At 42.0% G+C, this 23,178-nt stretch overlaps 1 protein-coding gene across 1 annotated transcript in view; it reads left to right on the forward strand.

Moving 5' to 3' along the window:
- SSC4D (scavenger receptor cysteine rich family member with 4 domains) overlaps nt 1-23,178 on the forward strand; it is an 84,107-nt gene that overhangs the window by 32,857 nt on the left and 28,072 nt on the right. The window contains exon 6 of the mRNA XM_073613227.1: nt 21,632-21,703. Within this exon, the coding sequence (XP_073469328.1) occupies nt 21,632-21,703 (72 nt within the window). The remainder of the gene's footprint in view (nt 1-21,631; nt 21,704-23,178) is intronic.

Consider the following 23,178-nt stretch of genomic DNA (forward strand, 5'->3'; position numbering starts at 1 on the left):
CTTTTTTTAAAAAACATTTTTTTATTGGTGGCAATATTTTTTTTTCAACCAGCTGTCAGCGGGGAAGCCCTTTGACAGCTGATGACTCATCTGTTGTTAAGGACGCCTGAGCCGTCTTCCCGGCCCGCTCCTTAACAACCAGCTATTCACTGTGCCCTGATTGGGCAAAGCTTTGCCCAATCAGGGCTTAGAATGCACTGGGCAGTCTCATACGGGGCGAACAGGCAATGTTCAGGCCAAACATTTGCTTGGCCGCAACTGCTCACCCAACTCTACTAGTGATTAATGAGACCTAGGGTTTAGCGATTCTCTCACCATGGTGGCTTCTAATCCTGTTATAAACCACTCCATAAAAGTGTTCTTTATCAATATGCAAACACATTTTTTTCACACTGAAAATCCTGTGAAATAGTCTCTGGATTTCCTGGGAGCCCCAGCAGCCATCTTAGAACAGGCCACAGCTGAGCCATACCCTACCTGCCCCTGCAGCAGTAGATCTCTGCAGTAATGATCTAGTGGTTACTGAAACTAGAGCTACTGAATAATATAGTAAGTGATCTATTGCTGCATAGAGGAGGTGACTGAATTAGGCCCCCTTGGCCTGATCAGCTAAACATAATGGATACTCTGTAACATGGAGGAACCTTTCAAATAACTTTAAGGTCTCAGGAAACCTCTGCTTATATTTAGTATTTAGCTTACATTACATTAATGTGAACACTAAGCAGCAATATATAAGAATAAATATAAGAATTAGGAATGTGGCACACTATATACAACAAAATTACTTTTAGTAATAATAATAAATTGAAATTAATAATAATAATGGCCAAAAAATAAGGTCTTGTTCACAGTGAGATTTTTTTTTCCTGCATTTGCCACCACACTGCATCAGGCATGGCAATGGAAATAACATTATTATCTATGGTGTCCTTTCACATCAATGCAACATGGTGCAGTAGCAGTATGTTTTTTGAAAAGGTGCGAATGCTCCTTTAGGTGCAGCATAGTACATTTTTGGCCCCACAGAATTCTATGTGAGTGCATAAAACGTGGTTATGCAGCAGCACTAGTGTGAACCTAGACCTAGACTTAATGCACACAGTAGTCAATAATAAAAATGCCTCACTTACAGATAATTAAAAAGATAATTAGTGTCAGTGATTATTTATCTGAGAGTCAGAAATTTCTCAAAAAAAATCCTAACAACCTAGCAAAACCCTAGGTTTTCATGAAACCCTGGCTGAGAAAGATTTCTGTATAATATCTGCGCTTATTGCATAGTTACTTAGTTACATAGTTACATAGTAGGTAAGGCTGAAAAAAGACAATAGTCCATCCAGTTCAACCTGTGTAGGTGCATGTATCAGTGTCTATAATGATTTCCCATATCCCTGTATTGTGTGTCATTTAGGATGTATATCTAAGAGTCTTTTAAAGATATCCATACTCCCCCGCATCCACCACTAATTGTGGGAGAGAGTTCCACATCCTTATTGCCCTAACAGTGAAGAACCCCCTACGCAGTTTAAGGTTAAACCGCTTCTCCTCCAGTCTCATTGTGTGGCCCCGTGTCCTTTTACACTCCCTAGGACTGAATAGTTTATTTCCTATGCTGGGATCCTCATTAAGATATTTGTAGATCGCTATCATGTCCTCTCTCAAGCGTATTTTCTCCAGCGAGAATACATTTAGTGTTTGCAGCCGTTCCTCGTAATAGAGTTCCTCCAATCCCCTTATTAGTTTTGTTGCTCTTCTTTGGACTCTCTCTAGTTCCAGCACATCCCTTTGGAGGACTGGTAACCAGAACTGTACGGAAAACTCCAGATGAGGTCTGACCAGAGCTTTATAAAGTGGCAGAATTATAGTTTTGTCACTGGAGTATATCCCCTTTTTTATGCATGCTAATATTCTGCCTGCTTTGGTAGCTGCAGCTTGGCACTGCATGCTGTTGCTCAATTTGTCATCTATTAGCACCCCTAGATCCTTCTCCATCCTTGATTCTCCCAGCTGTTCTCCACCTAGTGAATATTTTTCATTAATGTTTTTTGCCCCAAGTGCATTACTTTACATTTCTCCACATTAAGCCTCATTTGCCATTTGTCTACCCACTCTTTCATTATGTTCAGGTCGTTCTGCAAAATTTCTATGTCCTGATGCGAGTTTATTACTCAGCTTATCTTTGTGGCATCCGCAAAGACTGATACTGAACTAGTTATCCCACAATCTATATCATTTATGAATATGTTGAATAGAATTGGTCCCAAGACAGAACCATGGGGTACTCCACTCACCACTCCAGACCAGTCTTAGTACATGTTATTTATCACTACCCTTTGGACCTGTCCCTGTAACCAGTTTTTTTTACCCAAGCACAAACCCTAGGGTTCAAGCCTGCTGACCTCAGCTTGTAAATTTAGTGTTTATGGGGGACTGTATCAAATGCTTTTGCAAAGTCCAGATACACCACATCCACAGGCCTCCCTCTATCTAGATGGCTGCTTACTTCCTCGTAGAATGTTAGCAGATTGGTCTGGTAGGAACGTCCTCCCATAAATCCCTGCTGATTACTACTAATGATATTCTTCTCCTCAGTAAAGCTTTGGATATAATTCCTAATCATCCCCTCCAATAATGTACCCACTATTGATGTTAGGCTGACTGGCCTATGGCCTTGACAATAACTCAAACAAGCATGTGAAATGCCATTTAGCATTTTTGTGTTTGCAAGCCTGTGGAATGGGCGCTCTTCTACTAATTCCTGTCTAAACAAACACGACTGGATCTTTTTTTACTATTGCACTAACAATTAATGCAAATAGTTATTTATTACCCGTGTGTACAATATGACATGAAAGGGAAAAATAGTTTTTCTAGATGAGTTATATTATTTCACTGCATTATGCAAAAATCATACTTATTAAGCATCCTTCCAGCCAGAAGATTTTGATTATACCTTGTAATTAATATCTGGTGCTGCACTAAAAGTATTTAAAAGCTTAGCTGGGAAAATTTTTAAAAATGTTTTTTTTTTCAAAATGTCCCTTTTGTCTCCTAAAACCTTTGGAATAAGGATAAATATATCTAAATTTGCTACTGCATGACATGTCTCAAAAATGAAATATAACATGAAAAAGCAGACCCTGCCTTTTCAATCTGCTTACAGAGTAAAAGAAAAAAATATATATTATTACAATAAAAATGTGGAACCAGCAGTCTAATATTTTAAATGGAAATCTCCCTTCTTAAATTAGGGTGGGTAGCCTCACAAATATACTCTATAAAAGACAAAAGAAGAATATGTTATATGGGTACCACTTATGGGTATTCCCCGATAATAGAAAAATGTATTGATACCACTTGTTCAGTATAATAAAAATCTCACATACTGTAGAAAAATAGCACACTTTACCTACCAGTAAAAATAGGACAATGTTGTCCACAAAATCCATTAAATGTCATCAAATAGTCTGGAACCCACACTAGGATAGTGTAAGGGAATAGCGCTAACACAGTTTTCACAATAGTATCTACACCGATACTGTAAAGCAGTACAAGGACAAGTTAGAAAAATGAACTGTACCTACAGCAATACAGCCTACCTACAGTAGAAAATGCCCTTCCTAACCTCTGGCCAGTGGGCTAACAAGTCTGCCAGCGTTGGGGTCTTTAGGAACACTCACTTACAGCTAGGAGTATTTGTAATCCCAAGGTATATGGGCACAGCACAATTTGCTTTTGGCAAATGTCCTTTTTTGGTGCAAAAATAATAACAGACAAATGAACTCTGTAAGGTGTTCAATAGGCCTCTCATCACTGTTGTATTGGGATACATCCTCCCTAATGCAGTGCAGTCTGTCTGCTCTTTTCTCCAAGTACAGTAACTCAGTCTCAGCAGCACATGGTTCTACACAGCAGCATTGGATCAGTAGCACAGCTCACAGTCCTGTTCAGCAACACAGTCTCTGGTGGGCACAAAAGCTGTTAGCATGCTGTAGAAGAAACACAATTCAACATTATATGGCCTTGGGGCTCTTTGGCACACTCACCCTAGACACAGCACAGAGGCCATGTGGCTCTCAGAAGCAAAATCCACTACATTTTACTAGCAGCACAGGATACTCTACACAGTCTAGCAATCCAGCTGTTCAGCCTGTCTCTAGCCTTCTAGCACGCTCAGTTCTAGCAGCACAAGGGGGCACTGCCCCAACTTTTCTTGGGCTACACCCTTCTCTACCCTTTGTCACAGTGCTCTCCCCCTACAGCTTAGTCCAGGCTGCCGGGAAGGGGGCAACAGCCTGCAGGTGGAGGTGATGCCCTGCCAAGGAGCTTAAATGGGCCACCAGTGGGAACTACACATATGAAACAACATTTGCCACCCTGTCTAGGGATGAGACACCCAATTTACACAAGCCAGAGTTTCTAGTTGAGTAGGATATATCTCTTGAGGAAGCTGCTTGAGGAAAATGAGTGATCTACTTTAATGCTATTTACATCATTTGCTACCATATGTGATTTGTAGCTCCTTGTCTATCAGCTCTAGCATTCTCTCAAATCCAAGAAAGACACCTAATGCTGTCTGCCACCGCCAGTCAGCAGGGGTATAGAGCATGGACACGAAAACTGCAGCTGACATTCTGCATCAGCTTACTAGCCCTCATTCACACGAGGTGGACTCCGCTTCCACGGAGCCCGCCTCGGTCTGCCGGCTCAGCGGGAGATCTCTCCGTTGATCTCCGCTGAGCCAGCGGATAACAGGTCCCTCTCTACTCACTGAGCGGGGAGGGGCTTGTCAGGCGCCGCTGCTGCCTATGGAGGGATCGGATGAAAACGGACAGCATGTCCGTTTTCATCAGATCTTACCCAATCCGATCCGCCAGCGACGGATCTGGACGTAGGGCCATCAGTCTGCTTTTAGCGGATTGGACGGGGTCGGATGTCAGCGGACATGTCTCCACAGACATCCGTCGCTCCATAGGCTAACATGGAGCGCCCATTCAGGTCCACCATCAAAACTGACAGGCGAACCTGAACGGTCCGATCGTGTGATAGGGGCCTTAGAATTAAACTATTGACCAAAGTGCCTATGTATATTGTGACAGTATGCGAGGTGAGGTAATGGATAATCGATATACTTCACCTCGCATGTGTTCTGTTGTAAGAGACTGAACCAGAATCTGGCTCAGGTTTTTCCAGCCTCTGTGGCAGGCTTGGTTTCGGTCCAGATGTTGTGGTCCACTTGAGTCCACACTCAGGTGGACTTTAAATGAGCTGGAAGAGAGCACAGGATGGAAACTCAGAAGGAAATCTGAGAGAGATAGCTCTGTTTGGATTCAAAAAGAAGGTTTGCTTTACCACATGTTTTGTGGCGGTCGGGGACCAGCTCCACACTGTATAGAGAGGAAGTCTGCTGTATAGTTTAGCGTGGGATGGCAAGGATTTGCTTTACTATTTTTGTTTGTTTTCATTATTGTGCAAACCTCTGCTAAATAAACCTGGCAACCCGCCAGATTTTAAAGAAATTGCGTGCACGCTGACCTTATTTTCCAGAAAAGGTGATCCCCACGAGCTAATCTCCGACACGTGGTGGACTCAGCAGGAAATTTCTAAAGATGGAGGAAATGTTAAAGGCCCTGCTACAGGCCAATGCAGCTCAGCGGGAAACCAACCGCCAAGTCGCCCAGAAGAAGATGAACCGCCAAGTCACAGAGGATGCAGCAGAACAACAGGCGGCCCAGCAGGAGATGAACCGGCAGTTCGCAGTGGCTCTGGTGGAATTAAAAAAGGGGTTCGCACCTCCTGTGCCAGTGGAACCAAAATTGGTATGTGCCTCGCACCACCTACAGAAGATGATACCTGCCAAAGATGAGGCATACCTTGCGACTTTAGAGAGGGTCGCTCTCCTCGAAGGATGGCCAAAAGAACAGTGGGCAGGTCTGTTGGCCCCATTTCTGACAGGAGAACATCAAAAGCCCTATTTTGATCTGGAACCAGATAAGGCCCAGAACTATGAGACTCTGAAGAGAGAGATACTCACACGCTTGGGCGTCACCATGGCAGTATGGGCCCAGTGCGTGCATCAGTGGACCTACTCCAGCAACAAGCCACCCCATTCTTAAATGTTCGACCTATTCTACCTCACCAGGAAGTGGTTTCAGCCAAGACCTTGATCGACCTTGACCTTGACCGTCCCAATTGGTGGACCTAGTGGAGAGGTACATTGCAACTGAGGACTTGGTGAACCAGTCTGTGCCCCACTTCGGTGTGTCTAGGGGTGCAAGATTGCCCAGCGGTTCTGGTAAGACTGTTCCGGGGTTCAAGAAAATGGGGAAGTTAGATAAGACTGTTAATGAGACAGCTAATGAGACTGTGGGTCCTAGACCTGGAGACTGGCCAAAGAAGCCAGGAAGGTCTTTGGGACTGTTAAGAGGACTGGAGGTAGAGCACATACAGTGTTTTTGTTGCCATGCATTAGGGCATATTGCTGCAAACTGTCCTATAAGAGATGGACTTATGCAATGCGATTATGCTTATATGAAAAGACGCATATCTTTGTTTGCACAGGTCGCATGTACTGCATCATGTCAGAGTCGCACTGAAAAACAAATGTGTGTTATTTCAGTGGATGGAAAGCCACTCACAGCCCTGCTAGACTCTGGTAGTGTGGTGACTCTAGTCAGAAATTATTGTGTAAACCCCACAAAACTACACCCCAGTACTATCGGGGTCATTTGCATCCATGGGGACACTCAGGTTGATACCCCATGGGGCAGTGTAACACATTTAGTGGGGGTGGTACCTTCACTGCTTCATGAAGCTATAGTGGGGAGAGATTTTCCCCATTTTTTGGAGTTTATGGGAGAGTAAGGGGAGGCTGGTTGATAGAGCTCCCCCAGCTGGGAAAGCACGGGAACTCTCACCAGACCCTTTTGTCAAAGGGAAGGGGACGCTGTTGGGGGTGATCAAGGAAGCTGGAGATCCTCTTCCTTTCCCTGTTATGCCCGAGGGTAACGAACAGAAGAACATCTCTGGCCCTGACAAGGAGATTAGCCAGAATGTGGTACCCGACTTAGAGGTCAGGAGAGAGGATTTCTGTACCAAGCAACTGTAAGATGTCACTCTCACGAGAGCCAGAGAAAACGCTAAGATGGTGGATGGGGAACCAGTGGATCCTAACTGGGGGGGGATGTCTTTCCCCTACATGGCCCTTAAAAACAATTTACTGTATCAGGTGGTAAAACGTGGAAAGGATGAGGTAGAACAGCTACTGGTTCCCAAATCCTTCCGTAGGGTGGTTACATGACCATACCAGGTCCATGCCAATCCTCTCAAAAAGGGACCTCGATTATTGGTAGAGGGACAAGGGGACTACAAAAATGGGGCGACGGTGCCGCCATTTGGCACTCGGGGCACGATTCATAGTACTCCCTGACATCTGCATATAACTCAAGCCAGAAAAATCTCTGCCCCAAAGCATTATTATACAAGCCCAACAGCATAACGTAACAGAGGCTGTGCGGACATGGTACAGGTGATGTCAGAGGCTGTGCAGACATGATACAGGAGGTGGTCATAGGCTGTGCGGACATGGTACAGGATGTGGTTATAGGTTGTGCGGACATGCTACAAGAGGTGATCATAGGCTGTGCGGACATGATATAGGGGGTGGTCATAGGCTGTTCAGACATGGTACAGGAGAGTAACAGAAGGTGGTCATAGGCTGTGCAGACATGGTACAGGAGAGTAATAGGAGATGGTCAGAGGCTGCAGAGGGGTCTGGTCTTACCCAGCCATGATGTGGAGAGGTGCGCACCACCACCGAGACGAGTGCCTTAAATTTAAAAATAGCGCCGCATGGTGCCATTACGTCACTGCGCATGTGAGTCTGCCCGAAAATGGCAGAGCATGTACGGGCTTTCCCGAGTCCAACTAGCTTTGGAACGACACATGCGCAGTTGACATGTTGGCCCGCAGCCACGTTTTATATGGGCGCCGCTGCCCGTGACGGGCAGCCCTAAAATAGGCTGAAATTGAAATGGGTGGTTGGCAACACTGGGGCTGGGCGGTCCCAGCCAGGGCCGATCCCAGGGTCACAGATGCTTGGGTGCAGAAATATTTCTGGCGCCCCCCACATGGGCGTGGTCATCTTACTAACCCCTCCCATCCCCTAAGGAGTCTTTGTTAGTCTGGGATCCTGCCACGATCTTCTAAAAATAAAAAAAAATACAGGAAGAGAAGCAAAGTACTCTAATGGGACTTGGAGGGGGGTCTCTCCAATGGACAGAGAGACTGCCTCTGTTAGAGAGTCTGTTAGAAAGAACCCCCTCAAGGCCCCATTAGAGACTACAATGGGGTCTAATGGATCCTGGAGGTGGGTCTCTCTAACAGATGTCCTCTCTGTGTCCATTTGAGAGTCTATGTTATAAAGAACCCCCATCAGTGCCCATCAATGCAGCCTCACCAGTGCCCATCAATGCATCCTCACCAGTGCCCATCAATGCATCCTCACCAGTGCCCATCAATGCAGCCTGATCAGTGCCCATCAATGCAGCCTCACCAGTGCCCATCAGCTCAACCTCACCAGTGCCCATTAGCTCAGCCTCGTCAGTGCCCATCAATGCAGCCTCATCAGTGCCCATCAATGCAGCCTCCCCAGTGCCCATCAGCTCAGCCTCACCAGTGCCCATCAGCTCAGCCTCACCAGTGCCCATCAGCTCAGCCTCACCAGTGCCCACCAGCTCAGCCTTGTCAGTGCCCATCAATGCAGCCTCATCAGTGCCCATCAATGCAGCCTTGTCAGTGTCCATCAATGCAGCCTGATCAGTGTATGGGGATCTCCTGCTGTGACGCAGCATGGATTTGAATTAATTACCTGCCAGCCGCTGTCATACGAAGTCCCGCCTCCTGGACCAGCTCCTTTGATAGAAGTCACACGTCCTGGCATTGGACCACTGTGCTGTCTGTCATAGGAGCCGTCCAGGAGGTGGGACTTCGTATGACAGCGGCCGCCAGGTAATTCATTTAAATCCATGCTGTGTCACAGTGGGAGATCCCCGCTCTGTGTGATCCGGCAGCGCTCCCCCCTCTGGAGCAGCCCCACACTCGGCCTGCAGATCGGCCCTGGTCGCAGCCACAGCTCAAAGCAGCCCCAAGCCAGGCGGCATACCAGGAAATTTCCTGCTATCCCGGTAGGCCAGTCCAGCCCTGCTGGAGAGTGCAAAATCTGGTGCAGCTCTGCATAAAAACCAATCAGCTGTCAGGGCTGGGTTTTCAGCCCTTACTTCTCTGAGCTGGCCGCTCAGCTGTCGGTTAATTGCCAACTCCCATCTCTCTCCACAGTTACTCAACTGTTGATGATCCTGCTTGTCTGTCCTGCCTACTTAAGCCCTCCAGTCCAGAGGAGCTCTGCCTTCACCTTGGTCACATCACAAGAATCTCCTGCATTCCTGTTTAAAGACTGGCTTTGCTGACATCCCTTCTGGCTCCAGATCCTGCTTGCTGTTCCACTACTTTGTACAAACGCTCCTGAGTTGCATGGCTCACCTTGAATCTCCCACTGTGGCTACCCCGATACAACCTATCTTGCAGGCCGACCCTGCTGCTGTTCCAGTCTCTGTACAGGCACCCGCCTCGAGTATTACCTCTTTTAGAGGTATGTCTGGTTCCGCTCCACTTCCCCAGCGATTTGGGGGCAATCCAGTCCAATGCAGAGGGTTTCTCAACCAGGTTGAGATATACTTTGATATGCTGCCCCAGGCGTTTCCCACGGGCAGAAGCAAAGTAGGTTTCATGATATCTTTGCTTTCTGAGAGAGCCTTGGCCTGGGCAAACCCTCTATGGGAGATGCAAAAACCTGTTGTCTTGAGTTACCCTGAGTTTGTGGCTTTGTTTAAAAGGGTATTTGATGTTCCTGCATGCTCTGCTTCTGCTGCCAAGTGCCTCATGTCCATCGAACAGAGTACGAGAACTGTTGCCGACTACGCAATTGAATTCTGTACTCTGGCAGCAGAGGTTTGTTTCTGCTCCTGTGTTGGCACATCCTGATTCTACGTTACCTTTTATCCTTGAGGTTGATGCTTCTGAGGCTGGTGTTGGCGCCCTTCTGTCTCAACGTCCTACCTCTGAGAGCGCTATGCATCCTTGTGGCTACTTTTCCAAGAAATTGTCACCTGTGGAGTGCAATTATGAGATTGGTGACAGAGAGCTGTTGGCGAACATTTTAGCCCTGAAAGAATGGAGGCATCTCCTGGAAGGTATCACTGTGCCAGTTCTCATTCTTACTGACCATAAGAATCTCACATTCTTGTCTGAGGCTAAACGCCTCTCTCCCAGAAGGGTGCGATGGGCTCTTTTCTTGTCTAGTTTCAATTACATTGTCTCCTTCTTACCCGGTACTAAGAATGTAAGGGCTGGCACCTTGTCGCAACAATTTTCCTCCACTTCCAAGTTGGAGTCAGATTCTTCCTGATCGTATTCTGGCTACGGTTCTCACCAGTCTCACTTTTGCTGCTCAGGTCCATGCTCCTCCTGAGAAACCTTGTGTCCGCTTTGTCCCAGAGAGTCTCCGTACTGTAGTGCTCCAGACTTACCATTCTCCCAGGGCAGCTGGCCACTCTGGGAAGAATCAACTCATTTGGGCCATTTCCCAACAATTCTGGTGGCCTAGTCTGTGTGCTGATATAACTGCCTTCGTAGCTGCCTGTTCCGTGTGTGCTCAGAGTAAGACTCAACGACCCCTTCCAGTGGGCCTTCTACAACCCATACCCAATGGAGAGAGGCCCTGGACCCACCTGTCTATGAATTTCATTGTGGAGTTTGAAGTAGAATAGTAAAGTATCGAACCAGGCAGAACTTCAGCAATGCAGGTTTATTAACAGCTGATAACATACAGGTTTATGTTCAAAATATTACAATATACAGGTCTAATTTATACAGTTTCTTACAATGCATGCATATTAGATATAAATATTCTTATCCTCTACCCCAAATGATACAATTGTGAATTGTTCTTACCTTGAACCAGAATGGGTCTTTACTGCCAATTCTTGGGAACCTCTCACCTGATAGGGACCAGCCAATTGGCCGGTGGTCTGGTCTCCTCACAGAGTTCTGGGTTCCAGCTCAACCAAGTTTGTGAGGGAAATTCACCTGAGACCACACTCTGGAACAAGTCAAGAAGTCTTCTCTGACTCGTACGAGGAGACAAGTTGTGGACAGATACTTGCCCATTGGTTCTGACCTCTATGACCCGTGCAATAGGGCAGCATACACAGAGTTCAGCCTTATGAGCTCCCATCTGACTTGTCCGAGGGGACAAGTTAGGACAGATACTTGCCCATTGGTTCTGACCTCTATGACCCGTGCAATAGGGCAGCATACATAGAGTTCAGCCTTATGAGCTCCTATCTGACTTGTCTGTCTAACAATTGCAGAGCTTGCATTTATATACCATTTCACAAGTCTTATCTCAACTATCTTTCTTACCTATGATTGGTCGCTAAGATCTACATCAAAGTAACCAACCATAAATCTGACACCTGTTCTACAACCAGACAAACTTAATTATTCCCAAAATTCCTATATGTTCATTAAAGTGATTTATAACTGTTTTTGTCCAATTAAAAACACCTGTATAGAGACAGTCTGGCACCCAGCTGTGTTATCAAACTCTCCTTATCTTGATAAGATTTAACTAGCTTTAAGGATTTGCAGATTTACAACTTTGAGACAATTAACTTTCAATAACCCCACCAGATGTTTTATATGTTTCACTATATGCATGTATTTTAACAGTTTTAATGAGGGCACAAGCAGACCTTTGTTTGACCCTGTCAAACTTAATTAATGTTCTGTACATAACTTTCCTGTATTCCACCTAATTATTTTAACCACCTGTTTTCTTATCTGTCTGAGACCATTCTACATAACTTGAATCTATTCTAATGAACTTTCATCCAGTAGACTATCTTAATACATTTTCGAGAACACCTGTTTACAAGTACTTGTCATAAAGCAGAGGTCATTTAAAGTTCAACACTTATAAATGAAGACTTTCTAAATCTATGGAAAACACAGTATACATTATTAAAAGATTAATAATTGTTGCTTTACTTATTGAATAATAATATTGATAAAACCACTACTATATAATAATATGAATAATAATAATAATAATAATTATCAATAAAATATATGCAAATCAATATATATAATATAAAATACATTGGCTAATATGAGATTCCACAACATTTCCCCCCTGTTGAGGCATAAGCCTCACAGCAATTACAGTACAGATCACCCACCATGCTCCTCAGAGACCCCATGCACCCAACACTGATCACATAAATTGTCCAAAAAAAAAAATAAAAATAAATCAGTCCAAAAAATAAAAAATAAATAAATCAGTCCAATCAAAAACACACTGCATCTTCTTCTGTAGCTGCAAAGTCCTTCTCCATATGTGGCATGGAAAACATAGTTGTCAGTCTCAGTGGCATCGTGATCATTCTTGCCACAAACTACTTGCAACAGGCAACAGTTACTCAGCAACATCACATCAAGGATAACAGGGAAGAGGAACAATCCGTTTAGTTAGTGAATGAAAGCCAAGTATGTGGTCCCAAGGAGCATTCAGCAGACTCAGTCCCATAAGGCTCTGCCTTTTCCTGCATAGGTCTTTTCAGCTTAGCCAAGTACTTGATGTTTTTTGGAGAGATCTCCTTCTTCATCATCAGTTGCTGGTCCAGTATCATAGCACAAGCTGCTTTGGATGCTGTAAGACACAAGTTCAGTGCATACCTGTTCTGCAAGGGTACAAGTCTCAGATGTTTCAGTTCCTTCTTTATTGCATGAAATCCTTCCTTTGTAGCAATTACCATTTGTAACAAGTTGCATCATGTCTTCTGCGATCACCCGATATTTGTCTGGATATAAAATACACTTCAAAAATATAGTTATAAAAATAAAGTCAGTGTCAGGATACAATAGGCCTCTGGCAAGCATTTCAGGGCAACCTACAAAGCAATGGCTCCTACACTCTCATCTTATCTAATAACTTAATTTAGTGTGTTCCTTTTACTTCTACAACATCCGCTAAAATAATATACATGTATCTATATAGTTTTATCATAATACAATACTCTTACAATATTAATAATATTTATTATTATAAATCCCTTGAAGTACATGTTTTCACTACAAAGTATTTTATATAGACTATTCTTTTTACATTTCCCAACCTATACTATTTCCCATACAATAATTGTAAAATTTTTATCATTTCTTAACCTTGACTCCAACTATCAGTCACTATTACCCTGGTCATGTCATACTGTCAATATAGTCAGTCCAGAAATTTCATTAGTTTTAATTTTGTAGTCTTTCCCACAAAGTTTGCTAAACCCAAAACCATTTCACTTTTTGTCCATTTCTGCACATACTATACTGCAGAATGTTATACAATAACAGTCAGCATGGGTCTCTTCTGTCAGTCACTGCTATACTGTCTAAGTCAGTAGCCTACCTCTCCTATGTCTTAAAACATGAATTATAAAACAATATCATGACAAATATCATAACATATCCTATAAAGCATCAATAGCATACAGTCTTTAGCGATAATGTCATACTCATTACATTACACCTCTCCACTTTTTCTTTTTTTTTTTTTTTAAGCAAAAAATGATAAAACTATTTGTTTATAATGATTGAACATTTACTCAAAGTGGAACTCTACTCACAAAAATGTGATAAAACAAGGTTCATTAGCAAGAAAAATACATTCCACATTAATTATTATGCTACCATTTTACTGAAACCCATAACCTTTGAGCAGCAGTAGAATTTCAGGCTGTCAGCAGACTGTCCTCTAGATTTTAAGCAGTGCAAAAAAAAAAAAAATAGAGCACAACTGAGCCTGTGTAGAGCAGGGTAGAACAGTGGATTGTAAACAGTATAGGCACTTATTTTTTACTGTGCTTCATAGCTACACCTGCAAAAGGGGTCAGCCTCAAGTAACCCAGCAGGAATTAATTTTCTGACCAAAGTTCCACCTTAAGGTGTTCACAATAATAATACTTATAACATATATAACAAACAAAACAACAGTAAGTCTCTACATACAAAGTATCACATATAATTAATTAGCATTGTCCATTACTGAAATACTTCCAATGTCTTTGTCTGCAACAGTCTCTTGTATGTATTCCACTTGCACTTATGTGAATAACACTCTTGGTAATCTCAGTCAGACTTTGACTACGATAGAAATGGAAAATGTCACTGTCACAAATGTGGATTTAAACTGGCACTTGAATTGTGAATTCTTCCACTTCCTTTTATGATCTTTAATGTACTTGCAGTCATCAAGGGTTACTGACAGACATTCCTTTAGTGGCTTTGATTGGAACAAGAGATCACATCTAAAACAAGGATCTGTTTAGAAACAAAACTACACCAATTTGGTTAATTATTTTAAACACATGAACATTTTATCTCCCACTGTACAGCATGAAGTCTAAGCTACTATCATTTGCCTCTAGAACTCCTAAACTTAGTGACAAATCTATCCAAAGTTTCATATGGCCCAGCAAATTGTATTTAATTTGGTCTAGAACAGCCCATACAACCTATCCACCAATGAATATGAGTGTGGACACAAGGTTCTATTGTCTATGCCAAGCATAGAGCAAGATGGAACGGATTTTTCATAAAAAATGGGTACAATTATCTGATATCAGTGCTGTATACACTCCAAGCCTGGGAAAAATTTCCCACATCAGACACTTAGCTGTTGTCTCATACATTTGCATGACCATATGAAAAACTGTGATTTACTTTAAAAAGGAGCAGACATTTATTAAAGTATATCTATATCTACAGCTTTGTTCTTTCATTGCAATAAAGTCTATATACAGGCACACAAAATAGACTTTGAAGAACTACATTTTGTGAAACTACATTGTGATTGTTCATAATTAAAAAGAAATCAAAATAAAATTACATGGTCACTTGCACAGTCTGTTAAATCTAAAGAGGTTAAGAAAATGTGCATTACTGTCCCTTCCTTAAGAATAATTATATACAAATTTTATTGTTAATTAGATCATATTAATGCAGAGTGACCCTAATCAAAAAACTGACTTTGCCACCTGTAGTAGCATAACTAGGAACTTGAATAATAAAAAATCAAAAGGAGTGAAATTTTACAAAGTATAACTTTACATATGAAAACGTGCTGGCTGCTCCTGGAATAAAGAAACAAAAAAAATTATTTAGGCACACTAATAATCAACCTGATAATTACTAAATATTGTAATCAGGTAGGACAAAATAAGTTCTAGCCAATACCAATAAGGGACCTTGCTCACCAGAGCTTACAAGCTAAGATTAAAAATTAAGACTCTAATTATCTAATTCACCCCCCTGTATGTGCTACATATAGCACATATAATAAGATGGTAGCACTGTGACCATGCATCACTCTTCACTATTCTTTTTAGAAAATAAGAAACAAAAATAAATTTGGAGTTCCCTTTTACCAAATAAATAAATCCCATTACTATCTTTGTGATTACTACTAAGTAGGCAAATATATAAAGATGACAGTATACATAATACTGTACAATAAGATAGGGACATGACAAAATAAACAACAAAAGCTACAAGGGAGAATAAGCACCCTACTTACAAGAGTGATATGCTAAAAACAAAATGCACCTTTCACTACTACAGTCCATAATATAAAAGACAAAATACCTATTATAATCTACAGTTTATATTCTAATAAAAAATCAACAAATGTTTGAGAATAAGAACGTATTCTGAGATTTTATTTATTTTCTGGTCAGCTCATCCAGTTTCTGTCTAAAGGCACCTAAACGTGCCCCTTTATCTCAGTACAGAGCACTGAGATGAGCTGTCACAAAAAGTGATTTAATGTAGTTGTTGCACGTACGTGCAGACAGCTATTTCTAAAATGGTGACTATACTTTTCTGCTCTCCTACACTCATACTGAAAGAAATACATTATCTTGCTTAACATGTAAAACCTACAACTGTAAAATGTTTTTAAGCATGACATTATTTACATTAGCAACATTGAATTTATCTACAGATATTTTCCTTCCAAAAGCAGTATGCTGGATACAAAAAAATATGGGAGAACTTTGTGTCGTAAATTACTTAAAACAAACAACTTTCTTTTTTCTACAGTTTAAATAACTTCTAACTCCCTCAGCTCATTAATGGTGCTATCTAGCTGAGGTACATATTCAAAAGAATATAAAAAAAATAAAAAAATAAAAAAATAAAAAATGAATCGTGCCTTCCACACACACACACTCACTCACTGCCAATAACATTTAGAACTTTGACGCTAAAGTCAATCAGTCACCATAGATGTATCAATCCCTAGCCTCTTAACGAAAGACACATACAATCAATCACATAGGGATTCATTTTACACCTCATACAAAAAAAAACACACACACACATTTAACTCATATAAATATAAATCCTTCTATCAAATACTAATAACAAGTGTCACGAAATCAAAGATATGACACAGAAAGTTCCAATTGTATTTGTATGGAAGATACATACCATTTCCACATTCATCATTCACTATGCAGAATTCAGCATCAGTTACATACTTCTTACAATTCACTCATAGAACTAACACATAGGGTCCTTTCACACCAACGTTTTTACAACCACTACAGACTTATTCTAACCTAATTTGGGAGATGATCAGTCTCCCTCACACATACAATATTCCCTAACATTCTACAAACATTACAAATAAATTAACTTACATTTGTGAACATTCATTAACAAAATGTCATTATCTTCTGTTTTCTATATAGCAATACACAGTCACTCCACCTAGCAAAGTATGCATACATATGAACACAAATTCCTGACTATATATAAATATACAAATATTCACAGAATATTAAAACTGACAGCTTAGTTAGTAATTACTTATGGACAGCAGTGCTCAGAGTAAAGCCAATAGGCACCGTACGCGCATACGTCTCCTTACCAAAACGCTTGTCTCAAGACACGAAAAACCGCCAAGCCCTGCTTGCCACGGCGATCAGGAATGTCTCAACCTGATCTTAACTCAGACCCTTATAACAGATACATATAAACACATACACTTATAGCACAAAGACGATACATACCTTTTAACTTTGTTAACAAATGGAGCTCCAAAACCTTCACCTTATTTACCTGTCAGGACTTACCTTTCCTGACATCAACCTTCTAAACTCATGAGTATTATTTTACACCACAAAGGTACTTTTCCTACTAGTAGCTACATATCAGTACTGTTTCAGTTTTTTAACTTAGGCTTTCCAGGGATCTGATAACCCCAAAGCCTTCTCCTGATTGATTACCAATCCAGGAAACCAACATGCATGTTACGCAAGTTCTCCAGGGGTCTTTAAGTCCCCAAAACCTCATCCAGACAAAATTTTGCAGTCAAGGTAAACAACATGCATGTTACGCAAGTTCTCCAGGGGTCTTTAAGTCCCCAAAACCTCATCCAGACTTAAATTCTCAGTCCAGGGAATCAACATGCATGTTACGCAAGTTCTCCAGGGGTCTTTAAGTCCCCAAAACTTCATCCTGACTAATTTTTGCAGTCCAGGTAAACAACATGCATGTTACGCAAGTTCTCCAGGGGTCTTTAAGTCCCCAAAACTTCATCCTGACTAATTTTTGCAGTCCAGGTAAACAACATGCATGTTACGCCTAGGTTTACATAGAGAGTAATTAATCCTCTACAGGGGTACCCCTTCAGAAAATAAAGAATTGAAAGAAAAGAAAGAGAAAAGAGAAAAAAAAAAAAATTAATAAATAAATAAATACATTTTCTACCCAGGGTATCTCATCCTGTACAATGTACTTTAAGGCACCCACAGTTGAGAAAACCCAACCTGCCATCACAAAGATCTGCCTGGTGGACAGCGATACCCCAACAACAACCACCCGCCCCTCCTAGCGCTAGCAAAACACGGCACAACACAATGCAGAACTAATAATAGGTGTCTGCTAACCTGATATAAATTGCGCAAAATTGTGTTGAGCTCAGTGCCTCACCAGCATGGAGTTAGGCAAGATCGGAGTTGAGGTTATGCTGTCCCTGTACGGGCCACCAAATGAAGTAGAATAGTAAAGTATCGAACCAGGCAGAACTTCAGCAATGCAGGTTTATTAACAGCTGATAACATACAGGTTTATGTTCAAAATATTACAATATACAGGTCTAATTTATACAGTTTCTTACAATGCATGCATATTAGATATAAATATTCTTATCCTCTACCCCAATTGATACAATTGTGAATTGTTCTTACCTTGAACCAGAATGGGTCTTTACTGCCAATTCTTGGGAACCTCTCACCTGATAGGGACCAGCCAATTGGCCGGTGGTCTGGTCTCCTCACAGAGTTCTGGGTTCCAGCTCAACCAAGTTTGTGAGGGAAATTCACCTGAGACCACACTCTGGAACAAGTCAAGAAGTCTTCTCTGACTCGTACGAGGAGACAAGTTGTGGACAGATACTTGCCCATTGGTTCTGACCTCTATGACCCGTGCAATAGGGCAGCATACACAGAGTTCAGCCTTATGAGCTCCCATCTGACTTGTCCAAGGGGACAAGTTAGGACAGATACTTGCCCATTGGTTCTGACCTCTATGACCCGTGCAATAGGGCAGCATACATAGAGTTCAGCCTTATGAGCTCCTATCTGACTTGTCTGTCTAACAATTGCAGAGCTTGCATTTATATACCATTTCACAAGTCTTATCTCAACTATCTTTCTTACCTATGATTGGTCGCTAAGATCTACATCAAAGTAACCAACCATAAATCTGACACCTGTTCTACAACCAGACAAACTTAATTATTCCCAAAATTCCTATATGTTCATTAAAGTGATTTATAACTGTTTTGTCCAATTAAAAACACCTGTATAGAGACAGTCTGGCACCCAGCTGTGTTATCAAACTCTCCTTATCTTGATAAGATTTAACTAGCTTTAAGGATTTGCAGATTTACAACTTTGAGACAATTAACTTTCAATAACCCCACCAGATGTTTTATATGTTTCACTATATGCATGTATTTTAACAGTTTTAATGAGGGCACAAGCAGACCTTTGTTTGACCCTGTCAAACTTAATTAATGTTCTGTACATAACTTTCCTGTATTCCACCTAATTATTTTAACCACCTGTTTTCTTATCTGTCTGAGACCATTCTACATAACTTGAATCTATTCTAATGAACTTTCATCCAGTAGACTATCTTAATACATTTTCGAGAACACCTGTTTACAAGTACTTGTCATAAAGCAGAGGTCATTTAAAGTTCAACACTTATAAATGAAGACTTTCTAAATCTATGGAAAACACAATATACATTATTAAAAGATTAATAATTGTTGCTTTACTTATTGAATAATAATATTGATAAAACCACTACTATATAATAATATGAATAATAATAATAATAATAATTATCAATAAAATATATGCAAATCAATATATATAATATGAAATACATTGGCTAATATGAGATTCCACAACAAGTTACCCAAATCCCAAGGCAACACTGTTATCCTTATGGTGGTTGATCGGTTCTCAAAGATGTGTCATTGTATTCCACTTAAGAAGTTGCCCACTTCTAACTGGCTTCCATTTTTGCTCGGGAGATCTTTCGCTTACATGGGCTACCCAATGTGATTGTCTCAGACAGGCTTAGTCAGTTTGTGTCCCGGTGCCTTTTGTGCACAGTTAGGAATTTAGCTTGCTTTCTCCTCTGTGTATCACCCGCAGTCTAATGGGGCCACAGAACGAGCCAATCAGTCCTTGGAACAATTTCTATGTTGCTATATTTCTGAAAATCATAACAACTGGTCAGGCCTATTACCATGGGCAGAGTTTGCTCACAACAGTGCCTTGAATTCTGATTCCCGATCATCCCCATTTATGGCAAATTATGGTTTCCAACCTTCCATGTTGCCTGACTTGGTTGTTCCGCAGAGTATTCCTGCGTTAGAGGAGCATCTCCGTGGTCTTCGCTCCACTTGGGCACAAGTACAGGAGGCTTTGCATCATGCTAATGATAGATACAGACTCCATGCTGACCGCAGACGCCTGCCTGTGCCTTCCTACCAGGTTGGGGACAGGGTCTGGCTGCCATCTCGCAACCTCCGACTTCGTGTTCCCTCACTGAAGTTCGCACCTCGGTTTATTGGGTCTTTCCGTATTCTTCGCAGGATTAACCAAGTGGCTTACGCATTAGACCTTCCTTCTGATATGCATATTTTTAATGTATTTCATGTAATGTATTTCATGTCTCCTTATTAAAACCTTTGGTCTGCAGCTGCTTTACCACCTGGGTGCCACGTCCTCACCCTGTACAGGTTGAGAACCATGATGAGTATGAAGTACAGTCCATTGTTGACTCCCGTAGGTTCTGCGGGCGCATACAGTACCTAGTGCATTGGAAAGGGTACGGTCCGGAGGAACACTGTTGGGTCTCATCCTCGGACGTACATGCCCCTGTCCTCCTCCGTGATTTCCATAGACGTTTTCCCCTCAAACCTGGTGGGTCGTTGAGGAGGGGGTACTGTCGCTCGCCGCTCAGCTGTCAGCTAATTGCCAGCTCCCATCTCACTCCACAGTTACTCAGCTGTTGATAATCCTGCTCATCAGTCCTGCCTACCTAAGCCATCCAGTCCAGAGGAGCTCTGCCTTCGTCTTGGTCATATCACAATAAACTATCTCCTGCATTCCTGCTTAAAGACTGGCTTTGCTGACATCCCTTCTGGCTCCAGATCCTACTTGCTGTTCCACTACTTTGATCCCTGACTTCTGGCTTGGCTGACTATCCCTTCCAGTTACTGAATTCTGGCTATGTTTTGACTATGTTTGTTCTTTTTACTTTTATTATTAAAGTGTGATTTACCTGTACTTCTGTCCTCGTCTGATTTTATGGTTTCTGACATCAGCTTCCAGAGTTTTTTTTGTGAAAGCTTAATTGAACAAGCTGAAGTGAGAAGCTGATTGGCTACAGAGCACAGCTGGACCAGATTTTGCACTCTCCAGTTTTAGTAAATTAACCCTATAGTGTGTGTTATACAGTATGTGTGTTTGGGGCACTTTAGAAAATGGTCAGAGAACACTGATTTTCAAATCTGCTGGGGATTCTACATTAAAGCGGAACTTCGGTGAGAGTTTGCCAGGAAGGGAGGGGGGATGAGTCATAAGAGGGTCAATGAGAGCTGAAGAGCTGGAGGTGTGCCTCTGTGTGTCTGAGTTAATCCAGGAAGTGAACAGGCAGCAGCTTCAGTTGCCCACAGTTAAAATGAATGCAGCCAGACTCAGTGGAGGGAGATTTCTGCAGTATATTTGGCAAGTACAGAATCACAGTATATATAAAATAATATGCAAAGTGGTTGGAGGGAAGCTTCAGAATGGCAAAGATGTTTTTATTACAAATTATGTGAGCAGACTGCAGTTCCTCTTTAAGACACATAAAATATTGCTTTTCTTGAATTTGGCATACATAGTTTAGTAACTGATATTATGGCACTGTTTATTTTTTTTTTTTATAGAAATATTGCCAACGCCAAGTAACAAGGGACAGTCCACAAAGACGTCATCAACATCTTTGCAGAATGGTCTAAGTAAGTTATATTACTCACTCATCTGTATTATATAGTATGGCAACACTCTGTATTGGCCTAGGCCGGCAAGGCCCAGGCCTAGGGCGGCACTTTGCAGAGGGGTGGCAAAAAAGGCCCCCACCCACAAGAAAAGAGTACCTGCCAACTTGTGCTACACCTTTAGAGTAGTGCCAGTCTTATGGGGCAGACTGGGCCGGGGGGCAGGGTCCAAATCGGTCAGGCCCCCCTATAAAGCGGCACTGCTGCCTGCCATTATGATAATAACGGCTAGTGAGGATGTTCGGACAGACCAGCGTCCACACTTAATACAACTGGCGGCTGCCAATACTAGTAAGTGTGGCACTGGCAGGTTTTAGCAGCTTAATGTTCCCCCTACACTCCTCCGCGGCATGCATCATTTCATTATATAGCTTTCATTTCTTTAAACATCCTTGAGTGAGCATATTGAATTGCATCATATACAATTAAGACTTTTAATTGTATATGATGTAGTAATATTTTGGACCTGCTCACCTATATCATATGTGCTATAACATGTCACTGGATTAGTAAGATTATTCCTATCTTGTAAGATACAGAGAGAAAGAGGTGGAGCTCTAAGAGGAAAAGGTGAAGCCTAAAGAGGAAGGGGTGTAATTTACAAATGAGAGGATGGGTCTTAAACAGGAAGGGGTGGGTCATATTTAAATTAGGTGGGGGGCATAAGTTTATTCAGGCCTAGGGCAGCACAAAACCTAAATACTCCACTGTAGTGTGGGCCTGATTCGGTACTAATGTGGTAAACTCACTCATCTGGCTGTCCATTTTCAGCCATGCAGCAGGGCCCTGATCAGAGCGGTTATTGATCAAAGGCTACAGTATATGCTGCGCACTGGTAAAGTCAGGGTATCTGTGAGAACCAATTAGATAAATTGGAGGATGATGAATAAACAAATAAAACTTGCTTCCATATAAACCATGAAGTAACATTTATTATGTGGCCATAGATAAAAAGTCCAGATAAAAACAGTCGTGTGTGAACGATATAGTCTAACTTAAAAGGTAAAAGCCCAAGTCTCCTCCAGCCTTAAACACTAAATGGAGGGACCAGCACTTGTCATGGAAACAGGCTCAAGGGTCACATACCAGCCAGCAGAATCGCTGGAACCAGCTGTTGGTGTCCTGCGGGGAAGGTACACTTCAGTGTGGTGTGTAGTAAAGCAGGAGCCCAGCAGGAAGATGGCTGCTCGCAGGATTGAGACAATATTGCGACAGGCCAAGGGAGATGATGCGGCCACTTCGGCAGCCCGTGTGAGAGGAAGGGGAGGGACCAGGGGGGCTCTCTGTCCAATCAGATAATGATTTTCAAAGCTCCTACCTTCTTTGTCAAATCTCTGTCAATTTTTTTTATTTATCAAATGTTTCAGCCCCTCCATAGCAGTTGCAGCTCACTACTGCAGATCAAAACGTTCCCCGGAGGGTGCTGCAAATAGCAG

This window comes from Aquarana catesbeiana, linkage group LG02, assembly GCF_042186555.1.
Source record: "Aquarana catesbeiana isolate 2022-GZ linkage group LG02, ASM4218655v1, whole genome shotgun sequence".
NCBI lineage: Eukaryota > Metazoa > Chordata > Amphibia > Anura > Ranidae > Aquarana > Aquarana catesbeiana.